Consider the following 23,788-nt stretch of genomic DNA (forward strand, 5'->3'; position numbering starts at 1 on the left):
TTCTCGAGAAAAATACCATAAAAGGGTTCGAGAGAGAGAGAGAGAGAGAGAACTATCTCTCCAGAGTGTATAAAAGAAGAATGGATGGAAAAGCTTGGATAACTTCCAAAAACCTTTTTTTTTTTGGTTCTGTTTACGCGGCGAGTGAAGAGAATCTATAGGCACATCCTAGGATACTATTTCTTTTTTAGGCGTAACGCTTGGCCTCGTGAATTTGAATATGAAATTCCTCGAGTGTGAGACGAAGAAAGCACATTCGAAGCGCGAATGGGGGGAAAGGTCAAGAGAATCGTATCAAAAATATGATGCCAAAATTCGCCCCAAATCGAACCATTCCAGATTGAAAATTCTTTCAGATGTGATTTCTAATCGAGCTAGGTAAACAACATGTTACCATAAAAAAAGAAATCGAAAATTACAGTTAGGTAAAAGGGTTGAATGCAACTTATGGACAGAACTTAATAAAATGCAGCTCCTATATGTATGTCAAATATTTCTATTCTATAAGCTTATGAGTATGACACTTTCTACACTTCGTAATGCTAGGGACAACTCCAGCTAGTTCGAGAACGACAAGCTTATGGAAGATATCTTATGAGCTTATGGTCAAAATAAAAGTTCTGGACTTGAATTGAGTTAACGGCCCAACTTTAGGATACGGTTGGTATTTTATGAAAAGAACACATTGGAAGAGAGAAGAGATCGAAGATGAGAAATCGCTTACGAGTGTGCTAGTCGTAAAAATCCCCCAAAAAAGGGAGAAATATTTCGCGTTTGATGCGATACTCTTTTCGTATAGAATCATGGAATAAAATAGGTTATAGAGGCTGGCGTAGTGGACATAAAGGCATCTCAAAGAGCGCGAAAAAGAGTCCTTTATAGAAAACTTTCTTTTGGAATTCCAAACCTATACATTGTTACGGGGAGGAGGTAAAAAAGAAAATAAAACCTATAGGTTGAGTTCGCATTTTTTTTTCCTTTTTCAAGAAACGCCAAACCATCCCTTTGATCACAGCCTCTTCCATCCATTCCGACTCATTTCTTTCAAATTTATATATTTTACGACGAGGTCAAGATACTTGCTAAAAATCGAAGAAAAATGGAATGGCAGCGTGCGCGCGGCTAGTTTGCAGACTTGAGTCAGACGGTATAATCGCCGTTTTGATCTCCTTTCCGTCCGTCCATACTTGATATCTTCTCTTTCAGTTTATGTATCGTAGGAAAAGGATGTTATCCATCCGCCCACCCAAGATCAGGGGCTTTTTAAAGATATAGAGATCAGGGACGCTCACTGGGGATGAGGAAGACCAAGAGCGAAAGAGGATAGGGAGTAGAAAAGAAAAGTTAACAAGCTCGGCCCTCCTCAGCTCAGGAGATGAATCTTACTGGGAATTAGTTCAGAGAGAGGGAGAAAAAGTTTTAGATTATCAGGAGTCCATTATTCTTCGCGTAAGACCCTCAGTTGTTGGCGTAACTAGGCCTTGAATCTCGAGGGGTTTAGCACTTAACATTAATCAGACTGCGGGCTACTTAGCGAGCGACTCAACAAAATCTCTAAATTTTTTCGGACACCATATATAAATGACAACCGTAAATGGAGAAAACGGTTTTAAAAAAACTTGCCTATATGAAAAATGGAAAGTAGGTATCCCCTTTCCCTAAAAGCAGCGTGAGAAGCTAGAACGGAAAACGTTCTCATTTCCTGAACTAAAACCCCGTTCTTATTTATCGGAAGATGCATCCTCAGTCAAAACATAGCTCTCACCATGATTTCTTTTATCTTTGGGTTAAAATTGGAACGTGTGGGAAGAGCAGACCTATTAGCCAAAGAATCCGTTCCACCCTAAGAATACAACGTAACGGAAAGTATTCTCCATGCGCAGCATCGTAATAAACTTCCACCATTTAGAAGAACGGATAAGGCGTAACGTATCATAGTGTACATTCAATGTGTAATGATCTAAAGAACTATTAGAGAAGTTCTGGGAAGACGCTTTCAGTCTAGACAAACTAAATGCGAACGCAACCCAAGATCAACGTAAATACTTATCGAGATAAAAGGCGGGCTAATGCACGGTGAAAGTCGAAATATCAGACGCAACTTTCACCCGCCGTATACTTTAACAATAGCCCTAGAAAACAACCCTTACTTTTTGGTAGAAAATCGTATAGCTAAGGGCAGCTAAACCACGTTTCAGCCACACTCCTGGGGCGTACAAAATAAGGTCTATAAGAGGAAGAGTATACTGGCATAGAAAAAGAAAATCGGAATAATAGTATAGAACTCCCACCAAAGATTTTACGGTCGAATGGCCCCTGTAGAGGGAGCATCTTCCTTTGGACCTGATTCAGCCGCCACTTTCCATGGACTACGGTGCTTGGAAATTGTACGAGGGCACCCGGTGAATGGGGCGAAAATGGTAATTTATCTGGACAATCTTATACAAACCAGGCTTGACGGATTCCCTAGACTGAAACGAAGTAGTATTGGCGATGATAATTCGCCCAATGGACTCGATCCGCGCACCGTCACCTTCCGAGTCTATCCTATAAGCGTACTCCGAAGTTCATTAAGTAGATGTAAATATTCCATTGGATAAGATACGAGGATACGCGTGCTATACAGTCCACCATTTTATGATCAAAACATGGCCTTCCGATTCTGTCCAAAGACCAATTTTCCGGCAGGATCTGGGAGGAATAATACACCATTTCTTCTTTTCATAAGACGAATGCATTAAGGATGAAGACTAAAGTGGTGATTCTAGAGGAAGAAAAGCCCTGCTAGCTTCTCCTCATCCTTAGAGGCATCCTTAAGACGTACAGACTCGCTTGGGAGGAGACGAGGACAGGATGGAGGGGGGAAGGGATACAGATTGGTGATAAGAAGGTGGAGTTTCGTCATGGATTCCTCTCTCTATCTTTCTTTTTTCATCCGATATCTATTGGGTTATTGCTATAAGAGTTAACGAGATGTTGGTAGTATCCGATATATTCCCTCATAACAAGAAGAGAAAAGATGAAGCGGGGATAAATATAGTCAATGTCATTTGGACTTAGACGCAACCGTATCTAGGTTAATCGCCCTTGAAGCGTGCGGGCGGTGGAACCTGATCTCCCAGACTCGCCAAGTTTTATTAAAGACAAACAAATATTTTAGCTTAAATGTAGATAAATATTATCTTAAAAATAAATAAAATGTACTTTCTATTGGTTGGTAAATCAAGACTATTAGAGCTATCCCAGAAGCCTTAGTGGATGGTGTGACGTCACCCATGCCATTTGCTCATAGAACCAAAGCGGTACCACTGTCGAAGCTAAGCCTGTGACGTTTAACCTAGACGCTGACGTCACAACTAAGGTAGCTCTATTGGGATTATGGATGCTTCAACCTTTAACATCACAACCATCGGATTGACAAAATATAGGGAGAAAAAAAAAGAGGACTAGGAGTTGAGACGGCTGGACCCGTCAATAAAGGTCATTCTTTCTTTACGACAACTTTGGGGCATTAGCCGTCCACCGTCCAACATAGTAAAAACTTGCGAGAAAAAGGGAACTAGTTAAGAGTTTCGCAAAGATGGTGGTAGCCTCACCCGCAAGAACAGGCTCGTTTTATAACTTTTCCGAAGGAAAAAGCTGACCGGAGTAACGGAGAGAGGGTGGAAGTAAAAAAGTACACTATATAAGATAGAGGTTTGTTCGCTCACACTCTGTGTATTACAGCAATATCTTCGTGGAAGGGAATGAAACTATAGTACGAAATTGCATCCAGTAAAGGTTACACTCTGTTACTAGTTTGATCGCGAATACGTAATGTATAAAGATAGAAAGGGTATAAGGGGAGCCACAAATCTTTACTCGCCTAGAGTGCTCTTCTTCTCCAATGGAGGAGCTCCGTGCACCAGAAACGAACGGGATATTTTTATATAACTATTATTTCAAGAAGCGGTTGGTTACTAAGGTAACCGGGCGGCTTACGTCACTGATAAACCAAAGTGCTACTTCATAGTGTTCCAAACTTAGTAAGAATCAAAATTTTAAGAACACGAAGTTTACGAAATTTGACAAATACTGCTAATAAAACGGGTTAATCGCTACAGAAATCTGCAATAAATGTTTTTCCCACTAAATTATCATATTTTACCTAAACAATACTTTACGTTCTCAAAAACAACAGTATCAAAGCTCTAAAAGTATTTTTAACTCGTAACTGAACTCGTAAACAAGAGCTGTATTATTTTCATTATTTAATTTAAAACCGTACGTATAGTTTGGTAGAAGTTTGGGAAAATACGAAAATTGTAAACAGATGCTTTCCAGAGATAATTATTAATTACGTTATGTAGTTGGTTGAAAAGAGTACTATGATTATATACCATGGATTAAATTATAAAACTTGTACGAAACGAGGTTTACATAAGGCAGCTCGCCTGTTTGACAAACAAACCAATCTCTCGAAGTCGTAGGGGGACATACCTGACCCGAATTTTAAGAGCATATCAAACATGAGTCTTATAGTCTAGAAGCTAAATTATTAAATTACCAGAATCTAAGCGTAATATCACCTTAGATTATGAACTTCTATTCTAGAAGCATATATATATATATACTAGCCGTTACCCGCGGCGTCGCTCGCGTGTAATAAGAACTTCCATCTAAAATGATATAAAGAATGTGTAGATTTTACTGATGACTAATATTTTTGTGGCACCCTAGAAGCGAAGGCACTCGGCACAGTCCGTCAGCCCGTCGGGATATTTTTTATTACTTTTCAGGCGGACATTAAGGGTTTTTAAGTTTTTGGCCGCCATTTAAAAAGATGGCAACAAATCGAACCCAAAATACCATCCAGCCCGTCTATAGGTTAAAGGAAACCATTGTACTAAATATTTGTGAAATCGGTTGGAACGCGCGGACTTTATTGCATAGAGAATATTTTTTACATTTCTGGGCGCCATTTTAAAAGATGGCGAAAAATCGAACCCGAAAGACCATTCAGCCCGTCTTAAGGTTAAAGCAAACCAGTGTACTAAATATTTGTGAAATCGGTTGAAACGCGCGTACTTAATTGCATAGAGAAGATTTTTTACATTTCTGGGCGCCATTTTTTAAGATGGCGGCGGATTGGAAAAATCTTTCTTAGTACGCGCCTACTACTTATGAGTAACGTTCCTGCAAATTTTCAGCCTTCTAGGGCAAGCGGTTTGGGCTGGGCGTTGATTATCTGTCAGTCTGTCAGTCAGTCAGTCAGTCAGTCAGTCAGTCAGGACTTTGATTTATATAGATATAGATGTGTGTGTGAGGTATACTTCCAGATTTATATGTAAGGGATTTAGGAGAGAGGATGTTCAGATAAACTTTTATCGGACAAAGTCCGAGGAGAAGAGTGAAGAGAGATATATACAAAATTACCTTTTCTCGATCCAAAAAGGGTCATTTTTTAGTTCCCCCCTCAACCTCAAAAGATTGAATGCGTGAGGATTTGAGACAATAAAGGCGGGAAAGGCCCGAATACGTTATCTATACGACTCAAGGGGCAATTAAAGCTAGAATGAACGCCCCCTTCTATACAGTTATGGTCCCTCGTACGTCTTCCCTATACCTTAATCCATTTAAACGAAAGTTTTTACCTGAGAGGACTCGCGAGAGAGAGAGAGAGATATAACGTCCACTTCTCCTTTCTAAGCCTTTTCATGAAAACTGCCAGTACTTTGCTTCCGAATTCAGCCTCTTTACGACATTAAGCCGACCTGACCTCCTCACTTCCCACACCCGTTGTTGAACCCTAAATAAATGGAAACGTCGCCAGTTAGAACTTAAAAGAATTATAAATAAAGTTTCGAAACATTTTGTTGAACTTTTGAAGTAAAGTATTTCGCGGTAAAACATTAGACCTAATAGAAAATTCCGAAAAGTTGGGTCCAAATTGAACTCATCTCCGTATATGGTATGTTTACTGTTTAATATTTGTAAAAAGATCGGCTTTTGATCCCCCCCTCCTTTCCTAAAACCCGGGACCGATGAAAAGGATTAACTTTCAAAGGAAGAGACGACTTATAATTTTGAAATATTCCAATGTACACTTTAAAATTTCCAAGACGCTATATATATATATACCAAAGGAGTGTACTCCATCAAAAATGAATTTCTCGCCCTAAGGTGAAACTGACTGCGTATATACGTATTCCCAAACTTTATTTAATGTTGTATCTTCCGAAGTAATATATATACTAGTCTTCGGAAGTAAATTAAGACGAGGTTAAGTTTACCTTCCATCTTATACGAATTTCGTTGTCAAAACTGCATCAACGTACCTTGAGTTAATCTCAATACCTTTATGTTAATATATTTCAGTGCAACTCAAAAATTTTTGAATATACTTCATAGTTTAGAATATATTCCAGCCTAGGGATAAACTTATTTACAGGGAAAATTTTCAAGAGAATTTGTAAAATAAATAAAAGGGACTTTGATCTTTGAAAAAAAAACTTTTTTCGACCCATTTTTTTTGCTCTTCAAAAATTATCAACTTAATATCTTATAATGTAAGAAGCAAAAATTCTATGGTAGGGAATGTTTACACTTTATATAGATATTACCTAATATACTTCACACCAATCTCGAATAATTACAAAATAATAAAAGAAGAAGAGTTATCAAGGGGAGCAAAATAAATAAAGTTGTTCTGGAAAATTTTTGAGAAAGCCGTGATTTTTTACTTTATACTATCGCCCGCGGATGACCCAACCAGCTTTTCTAGGCAAAAGCTAAACGAATTAGCGAGATATGAGCCCTTTTAGTTTGCCAAGCTGCTTAATTAGCCGAAACTCAACTAACATTAAGGTTAAACAATGGGAAGGAAAAGTGCAGCACGGAAAAAAAGTATAGAGGACGAACCCGAACGCAATCTAAAAATTAGGACCCAGCGGCGATTAGATTCGGAAGTAAAAGTACAAACCATATCCCAACCGGAGTAGGCAACGCTACTTAAATCGGGGTAAACGTAGAACGCTGGCTAAACAGTCTAGCTTCCCACGTGTAGCGTACTAGCGGTGAAACGGAAGCGTACACGTTGGTATCGCTATGTAGGTTGTATAAACCTGGAGGAGAGAGGTGAGACGGAGGAGTGGTTCGTGGGTCAGGTGAGTACCTCGAGCACGCCCCTACCTTTGTAGCGAATTAGCTTCTATATTTTTAAGACACAGGGGGCATCGTCAACATTTTCGTACCAGGTACGACCCTACCAAATCGTCACTGGGAGGACTTCGTTGGAGGTACAGAGGCTACGATATGGGTATGGATCATGCTACTCAAGCTCACCTCTCTCCTCCAAGGAATAAAGACCCGAGGCTCTAGAAATCACCGGGATAGAAAAAGCCAAGGCCTGGACGGTAAGCAAAGAGGTTGGTTGGGCGAAATAAAATAAAGTATTACCTGTGTTTCACCAGCAAACAGAATTCGATCGTTCCCTATATAGTATAGGCCCCGAAAAGGCCAAACCTTGGGGCCCCCAGGGGTGTCCACCAAGGACTTCAAAACTATCCCCAATAAAGGTTATGGCCAGGAAACGTACTGGTATTAAATTGGTCCATCTTCCCCACCGCATGACTCACCCCTCTCTTTAATTTGTACTATTTCCCTAGAGGGAATGGTTGCGAAAGGTAAGCGGAAAACAGCTTCGTTTATATAAAGAGTTAAGCCTAAAAACATTGAGAATGCAAAGAATTTCATTCGAGCTTGGAGGATGGAGTAGTGAGTAGTAGTAATATTCCTCGGCCATGTGCGGCAATGAAAGTCTCCCAGAGTACCTCGCGCACGCCCCTACATGGATTTGTTAAGCACTGCCGCCTAGCGCCATTTAAAAAACAGAGTTCTCACGAATTAACTTCAATTTTAAACGCATAGGTGGCATTGTCGACGTTTACCAAAACGCCACTGAGGATGCTGGGAGGACTTCGTTGCTTTTCCGTAAATGCGGTCACAGAGGTCATGGAAATTCCCACTCTATCTCATCTCTAAGCTTCAAGAGCAGAGAAACACGCATTAATACAAATATCCAATAGCAAAATAAATAAATAAATAAAACCTTATATTTTGATATTAAAGAATGCATGTCCCATAAACACGAGAAAAACATAGAAACTTTGTTTTTTTTGCATATAAAAAACCCAAAAAACAAGTCGTATATTCATTTATATGCAAATACGGCTTCAAACGAAAATAAAACTTTATATCATTCTATTTTCCAAAGAGCTGGCTTCTAAAGGAGGAAGGAACGATATAATATTAAAAGAATTATTCATAATAACTCTAGAAGGCTTTTCTTTTAAGACTAAGAGCCTTATTTCTACAAACAAACTAGAAGAAGAAGTTCAAGAAAACTAGTTTTGTTCAAACACGCTGTCGACTAGAGAGCCAAGACTAATGGCACCCCATGTTATTTCCCCTTAGATCTTAACACAGTCGAACCTAGGGGGCTGCCATTACTCTATATACCACGAAGAAATTACGTATTAAAAAGATTTTTACGTATATTAATAATTCCTCCTGTTTGCTTATACACCCATTTCGAATCATTATTTTATAATTAAATAATTAATAAAGATTCGTATTCCATTTCTCGGGGCAAATATACTTTATAGTCTAGGCGGAATGCTAAGGGGTATTTCAACAAAAATTGATATTAACTAGAACGCTAATTTGATTTCTGAGATGAGAAAATTATATTTATATGGGAGTGCATGGAATCTTTTCCAATAAAAGAGCTAAAACCAGAGAAAATCCATTTCCTGTTTAGTTTAGTATATTAGTTTAGAGAAAAGAATTCCATATAATTTCTTGACTAATTAATAAAAACTGTCTTTGTAAGATAGGTGGAGAAAATGAATTGGCAGAAGTAGCAGATATTTATATTTTTTCGTTACAAAGACCAATATGATAACATTAATTATGTGAAGAAAAAAAGGTGATCGAGATATTGAAAAACATTTTAAGCCTCTTTAAACTTTAATCATGTCTCACTGATCGCAATTAAAATGTTTAAAGTTTAATTTTGAACTTGAAAAAACATTCAAAGTCTCAAACTACGCTTCGTTTTCTTATTTCTTTCTGAATTTCACGCGCTGATGGAGTAGTGCAAGTTTCTACCCAACAAAGCCCAACACCAGCGATACTAAATACATGAATTGCTAAGTAACAACAACCCGCTTTTTAGACGTAAATTTTTGACGCTAAAAATCGCCTACAGCCAAATTCAAAGGGAAGACGTGATATCTACTGAATAAAGATTTTCCTTTTTGGAGCGCGAATGAATATAGAGAAGCGGATCACAAAGTTTAGGGAAGGAATTGTCTACTTCCGTACGCAACTGTCAAGTCTGCTACGAAAAGCGGAAGTAAAAGGGTTGGAAATTCCGCTTTCGTTCTTTCTTAAAAATGAATCTTCCGTCTCGAATTATGCCAAAAACAAAACGTGCATGCTGCGGAGGAGGAGGGAATATGTCGAGGAAAAGACAATGGTTTCGCGATTCCAACCAGTATCCCCGCGTCATCACCCAACGGAGTATACAGACAATAGGATCGTTTTAAAAGGAACCGACTCCACGCATATATGAAACCTCGTCGTGGATGGATACAAGCGTTTCAATACGAAAACCCAAAACCCCGGGCGCACAGCCCCCCATTTCGCTTCAATAGTCCGGAAGGCAAACATATTTCAAAATACGGTTAGGCCTCTGCTGTGTCTTCCAGGCAAAATTGAATATAAGCGCTTAAAGTATCCCGCCCGCGGAGCTAAAATCGCATCGTCTTTGACTTTGTAAAATAAACTTTGTATCTACGAATTTATAGCGACAAACAACATCGAGAAAGACGCGAACGAATTTGGGAAAAGCAAACAAAACTTGCAGAATTTGAAACGATTCGAATTTGTTATGATAATAAAATATTAAATTTCTTTAAATAAATAAATAAGCAATGTATAATGTTAACGAAGTTTGATTATTTATCTATTTATCTAGTTATTATAAAATATTAATTTAGATTATATTTATTTTATAATATATTTATTAAACTTGGCTTGGTAGAATTTTAATCTCAGAATTTTTAAAATTGGCATAGAATTAAACCTACTGTAATATTTGCTTTATGCTTTGTTATAATGTCAAAATTTTAATTAAATCCTAGTGTACTTATTTTAAATTCAACCAAAAATAATCGAAAATGCATCAAATATAAGAGAGAGTATGGTTTAAAAAATATTATAAATTATCGTCGTTGGGATAAACGGGTATAAACAAGAAAGGGTCCACAGCAGCGTGGCATGAAAAATACGGAAGAAGCTCTGCAGGATAAAAATGGGGAAAACAGCTGGCTAGACATTTTAGAACTTTGAAAAGAAAATTCTTCCTCAACGCGCCCCTTTTTAAACACGGCGCGTGTCATCTTGCATCAGTGTCTCCCGAAGAGAATATTCCTTTTTTGCCCCTTTTAACCCTGCGCGAGTTAGACCCGACCAAGGTCTAAAATCGCGAACGGGACGCTGGGACCACAGATGTTAAAGACAGTCAGGGGGCCAAGGCTTAACTTTCTGCCTGGGCAACCGGTCTTAGTATAAAAAAATACCGTACTTTTAGACTAGACCCACACAAAAAAGAAGAAAAAAGGTCCCTTCTTCCTAAAAAAAACCCCACCCCGTTTTTCCTATAGATAGATGATATAAATATGAAATCGAGATTCGAGTTTTTTTTTATTTTTTGGAGCTCAAAAGCAAAAATCGGTCATCGTTCTAACACTCTCTAGGAGAAATAGCGGATATCGATTTAAGCCGGAGTTTAGAAGCGTTGGAAGATCGAGGGTTACGCTATTTTTAACGTAACAAATTGTATACCAGTTATGGGGGGGGGGGTTAAGAAAGGATGGATGCATATAAAAATATGAATGCCTAAAATATTCTACACAGATTTTTCAATGATTAATTGAAACCGTCCGAAAATATTTCTTTTTACTGGGCACGACTTTACGGCAGTGATAAGCTAAAAATATATTCGCACGATAAGCGATTTAAACTAAAAGATTTTTCGATTTTTTATAACAACTAAATAATTAAGTAACTTATACTATTTTCACAAATTTTAGTAACGTATATATGGAAAGCCACCCACCAGGCGCAACTCGTTATAATGGATTTCCCATAGAAAGCCTGTAGAAATGTTTTACCCGCAGCACACTCGTGTTTAGAAGAGAAGCCGCCTTACAGGGGCAAGAATATTTAAAAAATCTTTATGGAACCTCCACAACGTATTGGAATACCACTCTGATTCTATAAAAATACAAAGAATTCCTTTGAATACGCTATAGCTCTACTTGGGGTTAAAATAATCAGGACTCGAATATTTGTGTTCGCATCCACTTTAATTAATCCGGATACTTCCCTCTCTTGTTCGCAAAATGCTCCGGGACAAAGTTGAACTTTTGAAACATTTGTAATAATATTTGAAAATAAGTATCCCGTGAGAATTCACGCAACAGAGTATAACGCAATATTACCAATGGTCTTAGAATAAATGTTAACGAGCAATATTTTCGTTGAAACGCGTATAAGGTAAGTATACAAAAGAATAATAAATACACGTTGAGAATAAGGACAAGCGAGTCCTGTTGGAGTCCCAGAGAAAGCCCTCCTCGATTCCTCGCGCTAATGAATATTAATGTACGAAAGCCACGACGGTAAGATTAGAATTAGCCTTTGAAAAGTTTAGGGGGTCCGACAACGATGACGGCCAAAGCCTAGGCCGAGATTCGAGAAAAATACATTTTTCTCTTGAGCCGTTCGTTTGAAGGCGCAGAGCCTTACTCCGAGCATACATACATACACACCTATAGTAAACAGGGACAAGAGATTTATCGCCTTATAACCACCCACTGGAGCAGAGCAGAGCGACCCGGGGCAGCTAGGCCAGAACAGACCTGGGGAATTGAAGGACCAGATCTAGCCACCGCCAACTAGCGGGATTTTTCCAGTGAAGTGGGAATAGAAGTGCAGTGCTGTGGCGCTGGAGTGGGAGAGGCCTTGTTTTTTGATAAATGTTTACGTTAATCCGTGGGCAAACTTCTTGAAAATGTTTCGGGCTAATTGGATTTCTCAGACACGCTCCCTTTAAGAATTAAGAGCGCATTTCTCAACCCCACAGCTAGGCCTACCTAAAACAAGGCCTATATATATAGGCCAGTATATAGAGCTGGCGCTTTTCCGCAGCTTTACCAAACTTTTATACGATGCCAGCCAGTCGAATTTATGTCTATACAAAACTTCCCTCTCGAGCTCGCTTCTTAAACTAATTTTAAATTCTTCTCTTATCAAATTCTTTTTTTTTTTGGAAGGAGTGTGTATACGTCCTTTCTATAAATTAAACTTTTCATTAACTGCACGTCAGAACATACAGTTTCGTCCCGATAGGATTGCCAGAGTAATTGAAAGCTTTTCAATTAGAACTTGGGCATTATATAAAATTTATGATTTAGTTCCAACTTCGCTTCGTAGGCATATACGAATTTTAAATAATTCTCATTCCGATATTTTAAAGTAAATATCTCCGAGAAACATTGAAATATAATTCACCGGCAACGTGGTACAAGGTAGGACTTAATGTTATTTGAAATAAACACTAACTATTAAAAAGACAAGCGGAGGTTTCCGAGTATAAACCTCTCAAGTGAAGACTTAACTTATGTATTTCTCCTTTCACTAAACCTTGTTTCATAAGATGGACAAAACACACTTACTACCTACCATAAATACAACTTAAATACCCCTCAAAATTCTTTTTCGCTTCCAAGGAGTAATTTCCAATCACATTTTTATACTCCACGGTTTGCATATATTGAAAATTAGGCCTTCTAGCTCAACCTAAGAACGTACCAACCAACCAACCAACCAAAGAGGGTAGAAAGAGGGGGAGTTGAAGCTAGCGGCTTTGGCAAGGCATTTTGGATGTTCTCGCTTTTCTTTTTTATTTATTTGTTAAATTTCCCTCCTAATATCCGGTTCACCCTACTTCAACCAATAAGAGGGCAGAGAAAGATGCGCGCGCACACCGGAAGCTTAGAGGTAAATTTTCAAAGCGAGAACACTCCAGCCAAGCCTTCTACTCCCCCTCTTTCTACCCTCTTTGAACCAACCAAGGTTGTGAATAAATGAAAACTAGAGCCCACGAAAACAAAACAAAACCATGCAAACCAAAGTAGATGCATAGAAAGTAAATAAAGACGGCTAGTGCAGCACCATCCTATAGTTGTTTTGGGGGGCGAGATTCGAGCTTCATCGGCTAGCGTATAGACAGATACGAGGTGAAAGAGTAGCGGGGGGAGGGTGGGAAGCTTTCCGCAAAGATAAACAAAAATCACGAAGGAAGAAAAAGAATAGAACACCCGGTGGATCTGCAAAGGTTTAGAGCGTGGTTCTCCGCATTCTGGTATTCCCACTGCCCATACAGTTTCCAACGCCCTAAAGCGGAACGATGCCGAGGCATAAACTAGGGCCTTTGCTTACATCATGAATGCATACAGTTAACAGGAATCATTGTGCTACACTCATTTTCACTCAACGTATCTAGGTGGACTTTGTGGGAGGAGCTAGACTAATATAGCACTATGAATGACGAATCGCGTTGTAACTCGCGTTGCTGCCAAGCAATGAAATTACAGTTAGAAAGACGCCATCAAAATTATCACGCGTGGCGGATGGATAGTAAGTTCTCAAGCCCGGTATACCCACAAACCCCGCTTAGAGAAATGTGTTCGCAATGATTCCTCTAAGCTTTATGCATTCCCGCTATACAATATACCTTCCCTTTGTACGACTGCACGAGCATTCTATACTACCTGAGTAGCTAGGACGCTCTGGGGAACCGAAAGAATTTTTCGCGTCAAAGCTTACATCTGTTTATTCCTCTATTTGTTTTCTGAGACGTAAAGTATATATACGAAATCGAGAAAACGTACACATGCAGGGGCTGACGCTTATACCGACGTATAAAAGCGCGCAATTCGGCTCGCTGACTACACGGAGGAAAGGGACACGGGGAAGAGGGGGGGGGAAACTGATTATTCCTTTTTCTCATTCTTCTTTCAAAAGTCGATCTTTTTCCCTGGTGGATAAAACAAAAGCCAATAGCATCGCCCGAAATCCTCTCCAGCTAAAACCACCACCACCAAGTCTTACTACCCAATGTTTTCCCAATGTAATTTCTTCGTTATTACGAGCTTTAGGCCCATTCCTTACCCCACCCCACTTTATCTCACCCTATCGGTATATACACGGTGTATTTTAATAGGACAGGAATTAGAGACGCCCACAATTGGAAACCTCTACTTAGCCTTGGCGATAAAAACAAATTGATTTAAGATCAAACAAAATAACAAATTTTCATCTTTCAATTGAACCCTTTTTTGGGTTTAAGTACAAAGTTTTAAAGTGAAAACGATAAAAGCTTAATCTTTTAAATAGTTTCTCGAAAAAAAAAAAGATCGGTAAGAAAAATATAGTTTGAAAACTAGGATGTTGAATGAGGGATCAAGATGAAAACAGTTGGCCTTTTCATCTCATTGATTTTACAGCATGAGAAAAATAGAAATAAAAGTTCTCATCTCATTTTCGGTAAAAGAAATAAGCCAAATTTCCTTCACTAGTTGAGAGAGAATTGTATGTATCGATTATTCTTCAACTCCTTTCACCCCCCCCCATTTTTTTAACGTAAAAAGTCACAAAAAAGCAAGAATATAAATCCCCCTGTTTTTTGCCTCCTCTCTCTCTCTCTTTCGTTTTCATTCCTAGTTTCTCCTTTAATTTAATATTGTTTTGCTCGGGAATTCAGCTGGAAGATTACTTTTTAATCTTGGCTTATGGAACTCTCTTTCGCTACGATTCTTTTCTGGTACTGCTGTAATAATCCGAATGGCCCAACCTCCACCCCTTTCCACCACTACACATCCCTAGGACCCATACCGTTATTTTACAATTATAACATGAATATTGGTTGAAAATTTAAATAGGTAATCAGAGAATGAAACGAACTTGGCGATAAAATGTTAATACAGTCGTGTTTACAAGGGACGAGCACTTATCCCTGACCATTTTAAGGTGTTTACCAGTGTCCACTTTATAATTACACCTGGCCCATATTTAGCATCATGGTTTGATATAACAAACGAAATCTCGGACCTATCATTGACTTTCAAGCATAAAGCTTTAAATCCCTGACTTTTTCAACCTTTTTCCAAAACCCTGACTTATCTAGGTTCTCCAGGCTATCCAGAAACCGTACGAACCCTTTAATAGGCTAATGTTCTATTTCGAGCATTCCAAAACGGTTTCAAAGTGTCTCATGGCATATGTCACAGCTTCCAATTCCAGAGGTATGGATGAAATTTAACCTAGCGGTTCAGAATTCAAGTGATTCTAGAAGAAATTCACCGAGCAGTACCAATCTGAGTCACTAGGAACGAGCCAAAAGTAAGGTTTCTTTATACGAATCTTTCAAAGTTTGCTTCGCTCGAATGATTAAATTATACCCTTACCCTTCCTTTTTCCCATTTTCGTATTCCCTATACCGTATTAGGGCAGAAAACATATTTTGATCAAACAAAGTAGTTTCCCCCCACCTCGTTTTGCAAAAATATGTTTGCCAAAAGGTTGCATTGAACGCGTATGAATATTATATACGTTTGCAGGGATTCATTCCCCAAGCTATAAAATAATTTCCCAGTATACTTTTAACGAAGGAGAAATACTTCATAGAAAAAGAGGGAAAACTTTTCATATTTACACATTTTCATAGTTTATAGGTATACGTTTCACTTTGAAATTTCAGCGCTTTCAAAGCTGCACGCGTTATTATTAATTTCAAAGAGATAAGAGGAGGGCTAGTTTTTGTGCGTGGGTGAAATTTCAACCTGATTTCAACTTTTACACGTCAACAAAATTAAACTTGTTTCAAATAAGTTGTCAGAAAAAAAAGATACAGAATTGGTTTTGAATTGAATTGAATTGAATTGAATTAATGGATAAATATAAATATTACAAAACAAAATAAATAAATGCTTTTAATTTTAGACTTAAGTTAGTGCATTACGTAATTCGTAATTATCCCATCCGATATTAACCCTTTACTCAGAAACAGAATTATGTTCCCTTTACACTCATTTCGAAGTCTCCCGGGGGCATAAAAGTTGATTCATCTCTTCATAGAAAGCGAATGTTTTATAAATATACCTTAAGTGCATCGCTTTTTGCATATATTTATGATCAAAGAGTGAAAGAAAAGAAAGCTCGCATCCTGCGATGAGAGAGAGAGAAGAGCTCCAATCCCAAGCAAGTTCTTCTTCTTATTAATTATTCTCGAGTCGGAAAAGAGTTTCGTCGTCATTCGAATTACTAAAAAGATTGCCCGCGCACCAAACACAACCCCTGCAAGACTAGTCGCTGAATGCGCCTTGTGTTCCCTAAGCGCTAACCAGAATGGCACCAAAAGTAGATAAACTGCTTAAGCCCCATTCAGACTGTCGGTCACGTCGGTATACGTTCCTTTTCCTGTTCAGACGCGAGAGCAGACGAATTAAAGGAGTCTTAATTTGTATATGTTGATTTATTTTTGAACCACGGCTTTTGTATACTAAAACAGCTGCTCATTCAAAATGACAAATGCCGAGCTAAGATTCCTAAAAATTTTCAAATATCGTCTGCTAAAGCGTAGCTCACACGAGGCATGATCGAGGGAGCTATGACTAAAGAAAAGGGGCTAACGAAGTGCTGCCATCTCAATTACACTCACTGCACGACGAAACTGAAAAAGTTTCAAACTAAACCGATACAAGTATCTTATACGTATAGTCGTTGACACGTGTCTAATTAAGCGAGAAAAGCAACTTCCCCAAAGTGAATGTAAGGTCTGAATGGGCCTTAAAACGTGCACGCTTCTATTTAGGTGGTCTACTTCGAATTAATCAACTTCCACTCTCGTATAAATCGTCATACATTATTAATAGGTACTTAAGTGAGAGTGTGCGCCATACCCTTCCATATAAAAGCGAATACCTTTTAAGCGTGTTCGCGCACGTAAGAAGGGTATAGAGTAAAAGCTAAAGGTAGAAAAAACATAGCCGAAAGGGTTACTGAGAGAACTTTAACAAAAATTATAGTAGAAACGGCGGGCCTTATTAATTCAACGAGGTCGCATGCACGAGGTGAAAGGCTAATGGAATAATTCCGATGACGCGCTTAACTAAAATCCCCCGGGGTCAACGCCGGACCGACTACAAGTTCTCGTCCATTAACCTTTATCTTTCTCGTTCCCGTTACTCTCATTAAGATAAAAAGCAACACCCCTTTACACGCATCTCGTTCATCCTTTCCCAGTTAATAAAGAGAGAGTACATCCACTAAGGGAAGAAGTCTAAATAAGGTGACTCTTATTCGAAATTTCACGCTTTGTACTTATTAATGCTATGAACACGATCAAGCGGAACGTTTTATTCATAGACACTCCCTCCCCCTGTTATAAAATTCAAAGTTAGAGTTTCGATTTGACCTTTACCCTCTTGCCTATCAAAACAGTAGGGGCGAGATTCTCTCTCTATCTAATGCCAAAACTCGATGGATGGCATCATAAGTTTATAAGTGATATGTTTCTTCCATAAGTATGAAACTAGCTATACTTCGTAATGCTAATGAGAGACTTACAGTTCGAGCTAGTTCTAGACGGAAGCGAGAATTGAGTAACTACACTCGGTTAGTTTTGCAGGACTTCCATCTAGGTCCTATTTAGTTTGTACTAATTAGGCCTTTGACAGCGTCAAAACCAGGCGTCGCTTTACCTCGAATCTATGACCTACCTCATTCACTTCATGACAAGCTTCAGTTTGTAACCAGTGACAAACTTATGGATGGAACGTATCTTATGAACTTCTGATGGCATTAATTGAACTTGACTCAAAACGATGTTTTTTTTAAACCGCATACGAATATCTATTACGTTAATGAGAACCGAAATGATTTCTTTTTATCTCACCAACAAACTTGATAGAAAACATAACGGCAGCTTTGAGAAGAAAAATGTTAGGCCTTGGACTAATCAGTTTAAGCATGGATTTATAATAGAAGCTTACGCTTCCTGGATATTCCACTCGCCTAAAAACGCGCACAACATTTATTCCTCATCTGAACTGGCGCGAGCTAGTACTAGCCTGGCAGGCGCGTTTGTGACGTAGAATTTGAGGCAAATTCAGAGGGGGGTGGAATTTTTTCACGCGCTTGAGTTTTAACTTTTTATAGCGCGCGCGAAACAATTTTTAGAAAAGCGCGCGTGCGCGCTCGCCGAGAGAAAAACGTTTGCCTCAATTTCTACGTCATCAGCCCCCCAGTCCCCACGCGCGCGAATTTTTATGACATAAATGTGTTTAAAATCAAAATGCCTTACTGAAGGCTACAGTGGAATATCCAGGAAGCGTAAGCTTCTATTATAAATCCATGGTTTAAGCCTCGACAACACCGCGAAAAAAAACGCGCCTGAAAAGAGGATTCCCTATAGCCGATAAAACGGATTGTGGAAAATCCAGTCGAAGTTTACATCTTTAGCCAATCTTACGGTTAGGCTTAAATATAGCTTGACTGAACGACATACTCCGATTGATATTAAGTATAGAGTAAAAACAATTTAGACCTATATGAGATGGGAGGTAGAAAATTTGCTGTAGATTGGGAGATTGAAAATGGTGTTTAGAAAAGGGCTATAAAAGATATTGTATCTACGAAATTAGAGCCAATAGTAAGTAATAAATATCGAAACATGTACTGCACTTTTCCATCAATTTCCTCACCCAAACCTAACGAAATTTGACCTAATAAGGATAAAAGGCTATAGGAGTAGAGCTAAAGCGTCATTTAATACGTCTTCCTTACATTTCCTTCATTGGCTCCAAAATTCTAGACGAACAATGGCTAGCGATTAACGGGAATCCATGTTTCTTTTGCAATCTCATTCCCCCTTCAGTAAACTCATCGCCATCTCAACACCCATCCTCTCTTCCCCCCTCCCGTCCATCCTTTTTTTTTTGTCATTGTCCAATGCCACCAGCTAGCGAAGATGGGTGAAAAATGTCCCGTTTATATCGCAGCTTCGACGGTAATAGCCTTTTGTAACTCTCTCTCTCTGTCCCACTTGCCCGGCCGTTTCCTCTCTCTCTCTCTCTCTCTGAACTGCAGATAAGGAAGAGGCAAAGCCAAATCGCCCGAATGCAAATTGGTCATTTGTTGCCTGGAAATCTTTAACGTATAAAAAGTGAGGGGAACCCATTAAGGTCGTCGAGATCATTTACTTTCCAGCTTTTCGTCGCTGTGTTCATTCTTTCCATAAAATGAGTTCATTTTTTAGACTTTACTAACTTTGTTTGACGCTTCAATGAGCGTAAAGAGAACTATTTTTCTAGGTTGTATCCATAAGCTCAATTAATTCCTAATTACTAAATAATTATTTGGCTTATTTTCACCAATTTCGTCGTTGTAAGGGGTTAAGAGACTATATGGCCGCGTACATGGTGTTATCCTAGACGCGAACCTTGTCGGATTATACTTTATGCATATAAAAAGCGAATAAAAAACATAAATATATATTTTTCTATAACGTGTTGTTTACATTATAAAAACCTTTGCCGTATTATGTCGTATAATGTTTTTAGACATTATCTTTGCCTTGTTAAAGTTATTTGTAAACTTAACAAAAACTGTACTTTGGTCGATCGTTTTCAACGAAAAAGTAAAAACCCTGGAGCCTCCTCGTTTCTTATTTCTTTTCTTAACTAAGAAGATTTTTTAACAGACTACCGATTATTGGAGCTATGGATGGCCTCATGAGAAAAGACCAAAACATAACGTGGTAAGGAACATGACATTGAAATCAAAGGTCCAGCAATTGTAGTAACACCATAAGTTCCAATGATATGTTCCTTCCATAAGTTTGTCACTGGTAACTTAGAAACTGGAGCTTGTCATGAAGTGAGTGAGGTAGGTCATAGATTCGAGGTAAAGCGACGCCTAGTTTTGTCGCTGTCAAAGGCTTAGTAATGCAGACTAAATAGGAGAAGATGGAAGTCCTGCAAAACTAATTAACCATCCGAGTGTATAGTATTGATCAATTCTCGCTTCCGTCGTTCTGCTAGAACTAGCTCGAGCTGTAAGTCTCTCAGTAGCATTACGAAGTATATGTAGTGTCATAATTATGGAACATATCTTATAAACTTGTGGTAACACCTTAGTCGCAAAAATCAAGCTGGACTTAGCCAGAGAGGAGAGTGAAATATTTTAAGTCAAGTGATGGACTTTTGGCGCTACCTACCCAATATTCCGATAGCGAAGAAACTACAGTCGCTTCTTAGCTTAGCTTTTTCCCAAAAGACGTGGAGAGAAGAAAAATAAAAAGGAGAATATATATTTTTTATCGTAAACACCATCGGAATGCAATTTAAAGCGAGGAGCTCACCATGTCAAGTTAACTTTAAAAGAAAGCCAAGGGGAAGATTCCTTCCAGATACCTTCTTTTTCTATCTTAAAAATACAAAAGCTCCCCCCCCCTCGCCCCGCCCCATCTTCTGTTGCTTGCTCAACTACTCTATTTTCTAATAATAAGAACTTATCGAATAGAGTCTCGTATAGAAAAATCAACCCTAAAGTAAATTGCCATCATCCAAAATAATCCTAGTAGTAGTAACATCAGCCCTTAAGCCTTATTTACTTCCGAAAAACACTTCCTTTTATCTAAACTCATTTATAAAGCTTACAAAATTTTTAAAAGAGATGAAAATAATAAAATGCAGAAGAAATGATATTTAGGTTTTTAAATTCTTAAGAAAAGCTACATGAGAAAAATAATTACATACTGAAAATTAATTTACATACATCTTCAAGCTCCACTGCATTTGAGAAATAAACTTCAAAAAAATTCCTTGGCGCGAAATTCGTTAAAATTTATAGGATTTCAAAGTCACGGATATTTTTCACAATTTTTTTAAGAGAACCCATCTATATTTTAAAGTAGGTATGCCTATAGTTTTTCTTTTCGAGAAAATAAACACGTACTCGAGGTCTTTATAGGATTCCAACCAAAAGAAGGGAAAATAATCTTTCGGCATGAAATTCCTTTTTCTTCTCCTACAGTTTCCTATATACCTTTAGCCAAAAAAAAAAATGTTTTATGATAAAGGTTGTAAAATATTCCAGGGAGCTATAGACCGATAGCAATCTGATATTATTTTGAGATGAAGTACCTTACCCCACTATACTCATGCAGTTTCAAAGAATACTGATACCCACATAGTCTATCATCGAACTTCTTCGAAGAAGCCCAAGAGCTTGGGATAGAGAATCTCTCCCTCCTCTTTCTATCTCGGATCTGTTTTGAAATTCGAACAAACACTACGGAGGATGGAAAGGTATTTCGACGAGGGCTGTAACTGTAAATAGGGCAGGAATTTCGAAGGGGTGTATCTTACTTTTGAAGAAAAAAGGGAAGCTCTTATCGAGATGAGAATTGGGCGGGGTTTGTTCGCAATGACCCATGGAATGAACCGTAAATATTGAAGCCCTGTGTAAGATTACGATATTCCTAGCCTTTATCTCTGTTAAACCTTTCAGTTGGTATAAATTGAAGGTATAAGATAACTCGAGTAGATGGAAAAAAACGGAAGCGGAAGACGGCAAGAACAACCGCAAAATAGGGCGTGAGAGAAAACCTTACTCATCTTTAGATCTAAGGCGATGCGAGCTTCTTATATTGACTAACCAGAAATTCCAGAATTGAATTTTTTTTCTTTTCCAATTCTCTTAGAATAACTTTGAAAATGAGAACGTACTACCTGACTACCAATAGCCGAAGCAGAGGTTAAGAAAATATAAATGGTATACGGTATCTCTCAAGGTAGGTAGGCTTAGGACTTAATTCGCATGGCCTTAGGCTACGGGGAACGCGATATTCAATATAAATTGTAATTTCATTTATTTATTTATTTATTTAGTTTACTTATTATATTTACTTTGCTACTACGCCTAGTACCCCAATAGTTCAGACTGTTAAAAAGATTAAAGGCGAAACGTTTCTTTTGCTAAAGTAGCTTTATAAATTTGATGAAAAATTTCAAGAGGGGAATTTTTGGGTAAATATAAAAAGCGATTTTTCAGGATTTTTCCCCAAGGGTTCAAACTCACCTCTCTAGCGATTGAAATTTAATTTATTAATGGAATAAAATATGAGTTTGAATTATAAACGATAAGCGACTCGCATTGGGAGTTAATATATATATAAAAATTTACCTGTAAGGTAACATTATAGATAAGTAATTAGAATGAAAAATTAATATTTATAAAATTTAAAATTTATGAATTTTGAAATACTTTGAATTTTTCTTTTCTAAATGAGAGAGAGAAATCCATTCAAAATCCATTTAATCTTTTACGAAGTTGTTTCTTAAAGAAATAACTATAAATGTAAAATGAAGTTAGGAACCCTAAATGTTTTATGTTACGTAAACCCAAAGGCAAACCCACACGTGCCAGTAAAACAGAACAAAAAACTCAACTTTATATTCATGGAGTAGAGTAGCAAAAGTGGACCAATACTAGGGCTTTCCTGACAGTAAGGAAAAAAGAAGATAACACTTCAAATCTTGAACAAAAACATTACTACCCGCGACTCCTTATAAGGTAATAAAAGGGAAGAGGAAATAAAAATATTTTGATGGGCAGAACAGAATGGGAAAGAAAGAATTCCACTTTATAGTTTTTTTCTGTGTGTGGAAACGTTGCTCGAATCGAAAGACAAGTCTATAATATCGTGAATGGAAACTTAAGAAAAGTAATACCTGCATTTCACCTTTGAAGATGAAACCGGAGCATCCCCCCTTCTTCCTTTAATTATGGGAAGTGGGAGAGAAATTCGGAAATAGAAGACTTGACTTACTATTTTCCTCGATGAGTTTCCGAGTTTCAGTCTGAATTTTCCAGTTCCGGTAAAAATGGTTATAGGCCCTATAACATTTGGAATTAATATGCCTTTCTGTTTTTAACATACTCAGCAAAAATATGTTTAAAACTTTAAATCAGAATCACTGAAACTAATTTTTAAGCCTGAACTTAATTCGTGTACTGACTAAGGATTTTGATACTTGTAAAATAATGGAGTGAAAAATATAATACTAATTGGCTTTTTTGTAGGTAATTATAAATGCCTGGTAATGGACATTGAAAGCTCAGTTTTGGAACCAATATAGGGCAACGTTACTGGAAGAATCAATTGAAGAAAAGAAGTTTGGAAATTCTAAATTGATTGATTGAAGTTAGTTAAGCCTAATTGATGTTAGTAAGTTCAAATTCGAGATTCCAAACCAGGTAACTTCGTTAAAAAACAAAGTTGGGTGGTTTTTTCGAATCTCAGCATAAGTTCATAAGATATGTTCCATAAGGTTACTGAGAGGTTGTCATGAAGTGAATGAGGTAGGTCATAGATTCGAGGTAAAGCGAACGACGCCTGGTTTTGGCGCTATCAAATGTTTATTACAGACTAAATAGGACCTAGATGGAAGTCCTGTAAAACTAATTAACCACCGAATGTAGTACTTCAATTCTCGCTTCAGTCGTTCTACTAGAACTAGCTCGAGCTGTAAGTCTCTCAGTAGCATTACGTAGTATAGGTAGTGTCATACTTATGGTAGGAACATATCTTATAAACTTACGCTCTCAGTTA

At 37.9% G+C, this 23,788-nt stretch overlaps 1 protein-coding gene across 1 annotated transcript in view; it reads right to left on the reverse strand.

Annotated features, from left to right (window-relative positions):
• Positions 1-5,519: 5,519 nt before the first annotated feature.
• The window catches only part of GABA-B-R2 (gamma-aminobutyric acid type B receptor subunit 2), a 141,074-nt gene continuing 122,805 nt past the window's right edge, over positions 5,520-23,788 (reverse strand). Inside the window, exon 19 of the mRNA XM_089862589.1 lies at positions 5,520-5,788. Coding sequence (XP_089718715.1) covers positions 5,763-5,788 — 26 coding nt within the window. The 3' untranslated portion in view covers positions 5,520-5,762. The remainder of the gene's footprint in view (positions 5,789-23,788) is intronic.

Source organism: Phalangium opilio, unplaced genomic scaffold (genome assembly GCF_054372755.1).
Source record: "Phalangium opilio isolate 3A_F unplaced genomic scaffold, DU_Popi_V2 ptg000540l_1, whole genome shotgun sequence".
Taxonomy (NCBI): Eukaryota; Metazoa; Arthropoda; class Arachnida; order Opiliones; family Phalangiidae; genus Phalangium; species Phalangium opilio.